Source organism: Tamandua tetradactyla, chromosome 14 (assembly GCF_023851605.1).
Source record: "Tamandua tetradactyla isolate mTamTet1 chromosome 14, mTamTet1.pri, whole genome shotgun sequence".
In the NCBI taxonomy this organism is placed as follows: Eukaryota; Metazoa; Chordata; class Mammalia; order Pilosa; family Myrmecophagidae; genus Tamandua; species Tamandua tetradactyla.
This window is the reverse complement of record NC_135340.1, coordinates 3,075,683-3,087,753: the sequence shown is the minus strand read 5'-3', so window position 1 is coordinate 3,087,753 and position 12,071 is coordinate 3,075,683. Positions and strand designations below refer to the sequence as shown.

Below are 12,071 nucleotides of genomic sequence, written 5' to 3'. Positions count from 1 at the left end.
CCGCCGGGCGTTCCGGGCCGTGTCCGGGGCGCGCCAACCAGCAGCCCGGGGGCGGGGCGGAGGGGCAGGGCCGTGGGGCCGCGGCGCTGTCCGCCGGGCGCGGCCTGTCAGCACGGTCTCCGCCGCCCGGGCGAAGCTGCGTCCCTGAGTCCCGGCGGCCCCGGACCCGCGTCAGGATGAGCGCGCAGAGGACGCGGGGCCGCTGGAGGCGCAGGTAACGGAGCTGGGGCGCGGTGCGGCCGTGGCGGGGCTTCTTCCGGGACCCTGGTGCTGGCTGGGCAGGGCCGAGGCGGTGGTGAGCCGGGGCTTCTAGCGGCCACGCCACTGCCCGCGCTGCGGCTGCCCGACGCGGGTGTGTGGACCCGGGCGACGCGGGTCCCGGCATGAGGTAGCGGGGGCGGCCGCGGGGCAGTTCCGCCGGCTGCAGGCCCAGGCCGCGCCGGCCCGCGCGCCTTGCGAGCAGAAGCAGCTGGTCCTTCCCGCGCCCGCTGACCGGGCCCGGCCCGGCGACCATGAGGCTCCGCATCTACAAGCGCAAGGTGCTGATCCTGACGCTCGCGGTGGCCGCCTGCGGCTTCGTCCTCTGGAGCAGCAGTGGGCGGCCGCGGAAGGACGAGGCGCCCGGGCCGCCGTTGCTGCCGGACGCTGAGCCCGCGCGGGGCCTCCGCAGGCTCTCCAACGAGTCGGCAGCCCCGCTGGGCCCCGCTGCCCCGCAGCCCGAGGCGGACAACCTGACGCTGCGGTACCGGGCTCTGGTCTACCAGCTGAACTTCGACCAGATGCTGAGAAATGTGGAGAAGGCCGGCTCCTGGGCCCCCCGGGACCTCGTGCTGGTCGTCCAGGTGCACAACCGGCCTGAGTACCTCAGACTGCTGCTGGACTCGCTCCGAAAAGCCCAGGACGTGGGCAACGTCCTGGTCATCTTCAGCCACGATTTCTGGTCGACGGAGATCAATCAGCTGATCGCCGCTGTGGACTTTTGTCCAGTCCTGCAGGTGTTCTTTCCTTTCAGCATTCAGTTGTACCCTAACGAGTTTCCGGGCAGTGACCCCAGAGACTGCCCCAGAGACCTGGAGAAGAACGCCGCCTTGAAGATGGGGTGCATTAACGCCGAGTACCCCGACTCCTTCGGCCACTATAGAGAGGCCAAGTTCTCCCAGACCAAGCACCACTGGTGGTGGAAGCTGCATTTTGTGTGGGAAAGGGTTAAAATTCTTCAAGACTATGCCGGCCTTATACTTTTCTTAGAGGAGGATCACTACCTGGCCCCAGACTTTTACCATGTCTTCAGAAAGATGTGGAAATTGAAGCAGCAGGAGTGTCCCGAGTGTGATGTTCTCTCCCTGGGGACCTATGTCACCAGCCCCAGTTTCTATGGCATTGCCGACAAGGTAGATGTGAAAACGTGGAAGTCGACAGAGCACAACATGGGGCTGGCCTTGACCCGGGACGCGTATCAGAAGCTGATTGAGTGCACGGACGCTTTCTGTACTTACGATGATTACAACTGGGACTGGACTCTCCAATATTTGACTGTGTCTTGTCTTCCGAAAGTCTGGAAAGTGCTGGTTCCTCGCGTTCCTCGAATTTTTCATGCTGGGGACTGTGGTATGCACCACAGGAAGGTCTGTAGACCGTCCACCCAGAGTGTCCAAATTGAGTCACTCTTAAACAATAACAAACAGTACCTGTTTCCAGAAACTCTTATCATTAGTGACAAGTTTACTGTGGCAGCCGCTTCCCCACCTAGGAAAAATGGAGGGTGGGGAGATATTAGGGACCATGAACTCTGTAAAAGTTATAGAAGGCTGCAGTGAAAAATCACAATACACAAGCAAAAGTGACAGTCTTTTGTCCACACAGGATATAGAGCTGAATAAAAGGGTTTAGGAACTGGTTTCTGCTTTAATACAAAAACATTTTTTTTCTTGTAAAAGATGTCCAAATATAGTAATCTTTTCCAGTTATATCTGATTAAGATTTTAAACAAGATTTCATTTTTGGGGTTGCACTTTAAAGCTCAACCTTTATCTGGTAAAGCTATCACTATTGTTAATTTATGAGAGGACAAGAAACCTTATTAAATTGCATTTGTCTTTTTATCTGGAACTTTGTACACTTTTCCACTTTCAAAACTTATTTTAAATACAGCAAAATTTATTTAAAATTATTACAGCAGTAAAAAGTATTACAATTAAATTGTTAGTGTTAATGGAGCAAGCCCAGTTTCACTCTTGACACAGTTATTGGGAAGACATTGCTTCACAAGATTTATAATTTGAAAGTTATGTTTGTTAAAACACCCTGTCACAAGTCATTTTCAGTATTACAGATTCCTGTACTATTGTATTAAGATTTGCCTGTGCTTTGGAACCTTCATAGAACACTTTCTTTTGGAATGTATTTGATAAAGTTTAAACATGATTTCCACTTCAATGTAGAAATACAGTGGATTTGCTTTTTTCTTTTAGTGCTGCCAAAATAAAATACTCATTTTTGCATAAAGATTCCTAATCATTTTGCAGAATAAATTTTATTTAGTCTGTACACCAAAATTAAGTAAAGGTATTCTGGAAATTTTGAAAGTAAACATTACATCATAATATTTAGTATTTGTACAATTGAGTATAAGTATAGAAAATCCAGCTCATAACAATGCATTCCCTTTGGAGGAAACTGGCTTTTAAATTAGCCAAGCATACTTAATGAACAATAAAAAACCGCTGTATAAGGGAAATACAGCCTAACTTGTTTTTGAGAGCCAAAAATGATACAAAGTTCAGTCACACCAAGGTGAAACGTTTTCTAACGCAGTTTTATTTTAACAGATATGTTTTAAAAGGACATACAGTAAATAGGCGTGAAGTTTACTCCATATTTAATGTAGAAGTTTCCTTTAAAAATATATACTGTAATTGCATTAATCTAAAAAGTTACTCATAAAAGACTAGTTTCTGTGCAGTCATTTAAACCTAAGAATTATTAAATGGACAGTCTTAAAATTATTGCATTTACTTAAAATTTATCTTGTAGTTGAAAAATGCGTATGGCTGTCCAAAGTGAGGCAAATAGTTCTCTTGCTTTATGGCCTGCCTTTACATTTCCTCACAGGCCAATCTGGTTCCAGATTTTATCTGGGGATTATAAATGTAAATCAGGATGAATAGCCAGGCTTTCTACCAGTTTTTGATACTCTGATCCAACAACCCCAGTTAAAGGACTAAAGAAATTAGGTAATTTCCAGGACTAAAGTCTGATTTAGTAGCTGTTTCTGAAGCAGAAAGAGTTCATGGCCTCAGTTAGCAAGTAGATCAACAAATATTTTCCCTTCTACATTTCCTTTCATATTGTTTATAAATGTTTGCTAGAAAAAATATTAGAATTTTCTCCAGCCTCTACAATTCCACAAAACTAGTACTTAGCCACTTTTAGATATGTTATTGTCTTCCCTTTTAGATGTTATAAAGAAATTTGATTAGCCCATACGGGCTTTTTTGTTTTCACGTAATAATATAATGAATATTTCCCCATGGGAGCAAATTGTCAGGTTTTTAAATGGTTGTATTCTAAAATTCTTAAATTTATTCTATAAAAACCAAAAGATCTTCTAATACTGCAATATAACTACCAAGAAATTATTTTAAAATACTGAAATTTCAAATTCTGTACTAAATTTAAACTATTGTATGTTAGTAAAATACACTTCTCATGTGTCAGATACACTTTGTGAAATACACAAAAATTTAGTATTTTTGTCATGAAGCAAAAATACTAAATTCCACTAGATTTATTTGTATTTAATCATTTAAATCATTATTAGTAAGTTCTTTCTCTTCTAAGAACTTAGCTCAATTTCAAGCTCAAATATATCCCATTGAGACTTACAAATGAATAATTTTAAGATTCTACCTCTCCTCTATGCCCTCATGTTTCTAATTAGTTGCATTCTCAATAATTTTGATTTGTAAGAGACACTACAGCTTAGTGAATATTTGGACACTTTCTTAAAGTAAAAGTAAACAAAAACAGAAGTTAATATATACAGATTGAATGAAAATGCTTAACTCTCCATTAGCAAATCACAGAATCACAAAACTTATCTTCATAATAAAACAAAATTTGTTTAACTTCTCTAGAGGGGAGTAAAAAACAATTCCAGTTTTCCCATTAGGATGAAATTTGCAAATTTTAATTTTATACTTTCCTAAATAGCTTATTTTTGAGGTAACAAGTAGCAATCTATTTTAGGCCCAACATTTTTTTTTTTTTTTTTTTTTTTTTACTGTTAACCTTTCAATTCTAAAATTATATAGAATTAATCCAAGTCATACAGCAGAGAATTCTGAAAACTGAATGCACAATGAGTCACATGGTCGTTAATAATCTGCACACTGCCATCCTGCATGCTGGTTTCTTTTATGCCTTCAAAAGCAGACAGATTATGAACTTCAGTTTTGTTCAGTAAAGGAGATAATGGATCGTCTAATTCTGTCTCTTCAGTTTTTACTGGTTCTTTTAAATTCTGTTTTTCCTCATTTGAGTAAACACCACTTTCTTCTTTTATAAATTCAGGTTTCACTTGTGACTTAGGTTGCTGAGATTTTTCAAAAAGCACTTGAGAAACATCAAGAGATCCTTGTTGCAAGCATGCAACTGGACTACAACTGTCTGTTTCACGTATGACAGATGAGTCAGAAAGTCCGGCACTTCCCATTGCGTGTGCTTGTACAATATCAGTTGTAGTGGTGGTAAGATGTTCTCTATTTTCTTTTTCATTCAAATGACTTCTTTCATTGATTCTTTCTTCCTTTTCATGAAGCTTAGCATAGTTAGAGTCTTGCATCTGTGTCAGGAGAAACAAGAAGTTAGTGGTTCTATGAAACAAACAGGAAATTAAAACTGTGGATCCTCTGGAAATAAGTTGTGAGGAATAACCTGCAGATATGCTTCCATTCTTTCCCCTTAAAGCCAACCTCCAAATGCTGCTAAAGTCACTTTTCCTTTCTTTAATAGAGAAGTTGTGGGTTTACAGAACAGGATTCCCATACACACCCTATTATCAACACCTTGCTTTGGCATGACATATTTGTTACAATTGAAAGTACCATTTTATCATTGTACTATTAACCACTGGTCCACGGTTTAGCTTAGAGTTCACTGTTTGTGTGTCTAGTTCCATGGACTTTTAAAAGATTGTTATTCTAGTACCATATATCAGAGTCATTTTTTTTGCATGGGCAGGCACTGGGAATTGAACCCGGGTCTCCGGCATAGCGGATGAGAACTCTGCCGCTGAGCCACGGCTGCCCACCCACTTTTTTTTTTTTTAATGTAGCAAAAATTTTTATTCCATTTTTTTCTCAGAATTTCTATACTCTGCTGATTTAAAAAAAACTAAGAGAAGGAAAAAAAAAAACAGCCCAAAAGAAGGCAGCATGATCTTTTAAGGCTTACTCATAAATAGCAAATTTCTGTACCCTCTTCTGCCCTTTCCACGTGCAGCTGTTCCTATTTTTAACATCTTAGCACATGTGTTACACTTACAGACCAATACTGATGCATTATTCTTAACTGAATAATTAATAATCCATAGTTCATCAAAAGTCACTTTTTTACAGTGTAAATTTAGCATTAATTCTCTGCCTAAATTCTTTCAGTGACTCCTCACCTCTTTTAGGATAAAGTAATCCAAGATTTTCAACATGGCCCACAAAATCCTTTATGACCTGATCTACCAGTAATCATTTTTTTAAAGGCATCCCTGAATTTCTTTAATTTTCTTGAACTTCTCTAATCAGAGCCATGCCCATCACAATTCACAATTAATGAATTGTTCTAGTTACTAAATTATTTTTCATGTATCCAATACTGAATATAAAAATGACCAAGCTTAAGCTTCAACTAGAAAGAATAAACTATATAGCATATTTCCCATGGTGTGAAGGAAATTTGTCCTTGTACTAGTACTTGAACTTACCAAATGTTAGTGTCTCTGTTCTTCACTGCAGGATTATTTCAGAATTAAATAAGTGAAAATGAACAGCAGAGTGTTTCACATATAGTAGACACGCACAGGCCCTCCTCCTCCTCAATGAACAATGCTGTTGTTTCCATATCATTATGTTCATTTTGTTTAAAGTTATGATATCAGGAAATCAAGAATTACGTTATTTGTCAGGCTTTGACCTGTCAAAATAGGTCAAATAGTCATCCTGCTATAAACCCCACCAAAACCCTTACCTTTGCGTGGATCTGAATCTTATTATCAGTAACCTGAAGAACTTCAATTAATGGTGGGGTTAGAGGGCTTGTCTGTCTGAATGGAGGGCTCAGGACCTCATCTACAAATTCATTCACATTTTCTTCATTGACAAACAACTTTTCCTAAAATAAAAAGAAAAAACATTCTGTCTTACAGGTCATATTTAACACAGTTGTACCTAAAAGAAGCTACAGAAAGACAACCTAAGTCTCACACAGTTCACTGTAACACTTTAAAAACGTTTATGTTAATGTTATTCCCACACTGTCTCGACAAAAGAAAACTGAATTATTTTAGAGAATGGTAAGAACAGCAAGACGACAAACATATATACATAGGGAAAACCTAGAAGAAAAAGCCTTCATTTCTTTTCTAGCTCTCTGTTAAATCTAAAGTATGTTTTCTCTCTTAGATAATACTTACAGATATTTTTCTTTCCTCTTAATATTTCATAAGAGTAACATTACCTTAAAGCTGTAAATGCAGTTCCAGTTATAAAATGTAATTCAGTTTTAGAACACTTCCTAATGAGTCAGCTAAGAAATATACATGCCAGAATCTATTCAAATTTGGGGTGACCAGTTTACTTTTCAAGTCTTAATTGGCTAAGAGCCAAGTTTAATCTTTTATTTAAAAGAAATATATTCTGTCTTTAAGTACTGAGATTCTCTAGTGTGCTACTAGTATAGAGCTAATAAGGGTGAGGAAGGCCTCACAGCACTGACACGGAAAGATTTATATACTGCTATTAGGAAATGTAAAAATCACTCAACAGGATCCCAAACACAAAGCAGTTTGTTCATATTCATGTCAGATGAATATAGATATGGGAGGAATAACCATATTTAGAATTACTTAATTCATAAAACCAGTCCGTTGTTGCCCATAATAAAAGTACTTTCACCTCCAAAATACACACAGCTCATTATTTGGTCCAAAAATGAAAGAAAAATCAGATACAAGTTTCAAGCTCCCTTCTATGAGAATTTAATACATCTGCTATTTCATCATTAAGCAGCTAATGAATATACTTTATTAAGTTTTGTGATAAGACATCCCAAGGCAACCGAACTGCATAGTGTTTTTCATTTATCCTTTGAATAGCTAATGTTAAATTAGCAAAATTCCCACTGTTAAATATTTAAATCATTTTGGTTCTTTATTGTGTCAGAGAATCATCTGTGTTTTTTCAAAATTGCTTATATTGGGGGTAAAGAACTGCTCCTAAATTGTTCTTTATATTACTTAGTGTATTCCCTTCCTTAAGGGAACTAGCCCTACAACTTCTAAAGCAGGGTGTCTGTCCAATTAGCCACTAAAAATTACATGAAAAATGTTGGGTGTATAGGGCACTTATGTGGATAGAGTGTCATTCTATAGCTTTCATAAAATTTTCAAATTTTGGGTCATAAACCCCAAAAAAGCTCAAGAATCACTTCACCGTAGAATATTGGGCAATTCTGCGTGTCAGCCTCCTTAATCTACAAAATGAGCCAACTGGACTAGGATAACTTCAAGGAGTCTAACCAGTTCTAACATTCTCTGCATCACTGAGCTCAGTGCCTTGAAACTTTGAATCCTAAATCAACTGATCCCACACTCATGGCATAACTAAAAAATAACATTATAAGATGAAGTAGAAGTTAGGCTGTTGTAGTTAGATTCAGTTGTCAACTTGGCCAGGTGAAGGTACCTAGTTCTGCTGCTGTGGACATAAGCCAATGGCATGTGACCCTCATCTGTTGCTGATTACACCTGCAGTCAGCTAGGAGGCGTGCCTGCCGCAATGAATGATGTTTGATTTAATTGGCTGGTGCTTAAATGAGAGACTCAACACAGCACAGCCCAAGCAGCTCAGCACACCTCATCTCAGCAATCACAGCTCAGCCCAGGCCTTTGGAGATGCAGAAAGGAATCACCCCGGGGAAAGTTGTTGGAACCCAGAGGTCTGGAGAGAAGGCCAGCAGAGATCACCCTGTGCCTTCCCACGTAAGGAAGAGCCTCAGTTGAAAGTTAGCTGCCTTTCCTCTGAAGAACTAATGAAATAAATCCCCTTTTATTAAAAGCCAATCCGTCTCTGGTGTGTTGCATTCCTGCAGCTAGCAAACTAGAACATAGGCCATATTTACATTATGTAAAACTGAAAATGGAAGCTGTGTATCTTTTCTCTCATACAGATATGAAATCTCTATTAGGAATAAAGGCTGGTTATTATTATTGTTTCTAAGAAAAGAACCAAATTTCACTTTCATCAAATTGAATTGAAAATATCACACTTGACACTTTTCATTCGATTTACAATTTCTAAAGTGTACCCATATTACGCATTCTAGACTATATTTTTACCCAACATTATAGATACTATGCCTTTATATGATTTAAGACCTCAAAATAATTCTTCAGTGGGAATATACCATGATCCCAGTGAGCAGCCCAGCTTAGGAGTTAGCACAGTGGGAAATCAGATGAAAATACATCGTTCAGAATTCTCTTCACCGCTTGCCCATAAAGTTTTCTTCCCACAAACACTGTGAATTATTTTCACAACTATTAAAACAATTACAGGAAGATGACTGCCGTTTAATAAATTTCCCCCTTCTAATGACATAAACAGATATGCAATCTCATCATATTCACACAAAATACCTTACCTAATGTTGACTATTTTTATTGTTTTGGGGGATTTCAAATTAACCACTTCTCACCAAAGACAGTCAATTTGTAAAATCTATATATAACTTACTGGCAAACATCTAGAAAAACAAATAGTGAAAATTTCTGACAGGCTAAAAAGACCAAGGTCAACTACTTAATTTTTAATATATAATCTGCGTAACTAGTACTGCTTCTGGGAATTTGACACTTGAATATGTTAAAAGAACTAAAAAAGTTACATGTAAGGTTGATACATACCACTATCAAAATCACAAATTTATGAATTCAAAGAATTCTTTAGAACTTCAAATTTTAAGTGATTTTCAGTCATTTGCCAATAACATGGTGGAGTGGTGATTCTGAAATGCAGGAACCTCAATAATCTTAACAAGCATAGCAGGACTACAAAAGCACATGTTGAATTATTCCTCAGAATTATATCCAAGTTAACTGGGCCGCATCCAGTTTTCCAGCGCTGGCCAGGGGAGCTGCGGCTGATACACGTGCTGCTTAGCTCAACATACGTTCACTGACACTTGGCTAAGCGCCAGGCGTTGTGCTACATACCAGGGGCCCGGAGGTGGTCCCAACTGGGCAGTGGTCATTTCAGCGCCCTACCGTCACCACCAGACGACAGCCCCGCCTGCCTCTGGGACAAAGTCGCGCAGCACCGTAGGGCGGGTAAGGCAGGATATGTGAGCCACAACTGCCTCCAAATTCATATTCCCAGTAAGAACTGTGCGCAAATGACTTGGTCTTTGGAAGTAAATTTACTTTTTTAAGATTAAAAAAAGCGATTTGCCAACTTAAAATATGGCCATTAGGGAGTGGTTCTCAAATTTATTTGGGTCACAAACGCTTTTGAGAACATGATGAAAGTTAAAGCCCCTCTCCCCCCCAAAAAGCACCCTGATTTTTTTTTTTTACATTTAATTTCAGAAATTCTCCGATTCCTGGGAACCCATTCGTGTCCTTCTTACTACTCTTGCATTACGGGCAACTTCGAAGATTTGAAACCCATTCACCAGAGGAGAAGCGTGGACGCTTCTTTTCTTCAAAATACAGAGAGAGCGTTTTAAGCGCACGGGCATCTTTCATCAGTTCCAATCCACTATCAATTTCAAGCCATTACAAGAGACACGCTAACGGAAAGCACTTTGTTTAGCATAAATGGAGAGGGTGTCTGTAATCAACTTCGCAAAAGGGACGGAACATTTCACAAGTAGAAAGCTCTAGCAAGAAACGTTACCTCCAGAGAATCCTTGTTTAGACCGTAATACCACTCTCTCCAAATCCCAGGGCTTTCTGGAGATTTGGACAGTTCGATCACTGCATTGTTTGAAGAGATGCTAATCACGGGTTCCCTGACGCTCAGTTTATTCTCCGGAGCAAATTGCAAAAAGAAAGAATAGTCAGCTCCGGCCTGCGTGGAGAAGCCCAGCCTGTACCGCCGGGGGCTCACTTCCCCCCGCAGACTGTCCGCCTGGATCCCAGGCACCGGGATGAGGAGAGTCAGAGAGCCTTCGTCCTGGCGGCACTGCAGAGGGGGGCGCAGAGGCGCCCCGCGCTGCGTCCCCGGGCTCGCCGTGGCCCCGGCCGACGGCTCCCTGCCGGTTCCCTCCGGGTCCACGCGCGCCTCCGCGCGCACAGCCCCGCGCTCACCGGCGGTGGCGGCGGAAGACCCCGGGCCAACCCCCGCACGTGAAGGACGCGAGGAGTCCCCGCGGCCGCCCCCACCAGCGCCGCCCGCGGCGGGAGGCGGCTCCTCCCCCGCGCCCAGGGCCGACCCCGCGCGCCCGCCGGAATCCTGCTCCTCCGCGGCGCCTGCAGCCGCCGCCTCGCCAGCACCTGTGCCCGCGCGGCCCGCGCACCCCTTGGCAGGGCCCGCCTCCCCGGCGCCGGCGGAAGCGCAGGCCGTGCCGTCAGTTCCGGGCGCGCACGCCGCCTCCTCCCGGGCCGCCGCCGGCCCCCAGCGCGCGGGCGGACGCACCACGGGCAGCGTGACGACCAGCTGCCGCCGGGCCGTGTGGAAGCGCGCTGTGCCGCGGCTCTCATCCACCGCGTAGGGGAGCGGGAGCCGCAGCCGGTAGTCGGGCCTCCGCGAGTCGAGGCTCAGCAGCTTCCCCGCCACCTCCAGCGCCGCCTGCTCGGCCGAGCGCAGCAGCGGCAGCTCGATGGTGACCACCAGCTCGCGGGGCACCGGGCTCGGGGCCGAGTCGCGGGAGCAGCGGTAATCCTGAAGGTCCACGTGGTGCCGCTGCACCACGCTGCAGCGGGGCTCGGTGGGGCCGGGCCGCGGGGCCTCCTCCGGGGCGGGGCGCGTTTGGGGCCGGGGGGCTGCGGCGCTGCCCGGGGCCGCCGGAGCCGGGTACGGGTAGGGGAAGTCCGGGAGAAGGCCCTCGGGCTCTCGGTCGGGCCGGGTCGGGGCGCCCCCGGGCAGGGGCGTGCGGAGCACGGCGGCCTCCGGGCTCCCCTTGTACTTGGCCTTCAGCACCTTGGCGTTCGTGCGGTCCAGCGTCACGCCGAACTGCTTCTCCACCGCGCCCAGCGCCGTGGCGTCCAGCATCTGGCGGAAGCGCGTGCAGCGCCGGGCCAGCGCCAGGGCGGCGGGGTGGAAGACTACATCGTAGACGGTGTAGCGGCCGCCGCGGCGCCCCGCGTACTCGCGGCCCGGCGCCAGGCTGTGCGGCAGCGACCAGAGGCGGCCGGGCGCTGCGCCCTCGGGCCCGGGCTGGCTGCGGGGTGCGCCCACCAGCGCGTTGCCGCACACGTTGACGAAACAGCGGCGCACCCCGTCCAGGCTGGTGCGCAGCGCGTGGTCCGGCTCGGGGTGCACGAAGCGCACCTCCACCCCGCGCTCCCGCTCCAGCGCCGTGACCTCCGCCTCGTAGCGCCGCCGGTTCTCGGGGTCGGTGAGCTCCGCGGCGTACTCGGAGAACAGCCGCCGGAACTCCGCGTCCTGGAAGGCGGAGGTGAGCCGCTGCACTTCGTCCGCGCTCAGGTCCAGGTCCTCCAGCGGCGAGGGCGCCCGCGCCTTGGCCATGCTGCCCCGCAGCCCCTCACCCTCTGGCCGAGCAGGGCGAATCGGGGTCCCGGGCACGGAGTGTGGGGCGGCCGCGGTCCCTAACGGCCGGAGACTCGAGCCCTGGGCCGC

General features: G+C 45.2%; 2 protein-coding genes across 2 annotated transcripts; one reads left to right on the top strand and one right to left on the bottom strand.

Annotated features, from left to right (window-relative positions):
• The first annotated feature begins 486 nt into the window (after positions 1-486).
• Positions 487-3,465, top strand: MGAT2 (alpha-1,6-mannosyl-glycoprotein 2-beta-N-acetylglucosaminyltransferase). Its single transcript, XM_077126835.1, has one exon. The coding sequence runs from the start codon at positions 513-515 to the stop codon at positions 1,815-1,817; it is 1,305 nt and encodes a 434-aa protein (XP_076982950.1). The 5' UTR covers positions 487-512; the 3' UTR covers positions 1,818-3,465.
• DNAAF2 (dynein axonemal assembly factor 2) lies at positions 2,798-12,071 on the bottom strand. Its single transcript, XM_077126834.1, has 3 exons — positions 10,167-12,071; positions 6,241-6,384; positions 2,798-4,843 (listed from the first exon to the last, which is right to left on the bottom strand). The coding sequence occupies exons 1-3, from the start codon at positions 11,958-11,960 to the stop codon at positions 4,316-4,318; spliced, it is 2,466 nt and encodes an 821-aa protein (XP_076982949.1). The 5' UTR covers positions 11,961-12,071; the 3' UTR covers positions 2,798-4,315.

Bases quoted from the DNA above. Each gene is read 5' to 3' on its own strand.
- MGAT2 (XM_077126835.1), top strand. From the start codon at position 513: ATGAGGCTCCGCATCTACAAGCGCAAGGTGCTGATCCTGACGCTCGCG.
- DNAAF2 (XM_077126834.1), bottom strand. From the start codon at position 11,960: ATGGCCAAGGCGCGGGCGCCCTCGCCGCTGGAGGACCTGGACCTGAGC. The intron at 6,385-10,166 runs GTAACGTTTCTT...TTTTTATTTTAG, and splicing joins TAAACAAGGATTCTCTGGAG to GAAAAGTTGTTTGTCAATGA. The intron at 4,844-6,240 runs GTAAGGGTTTTG...CTCCTGACACAG, and splicing joins AGATTCAGATCCACGCAAAG to ATGCAAGACTCTAACTATGC.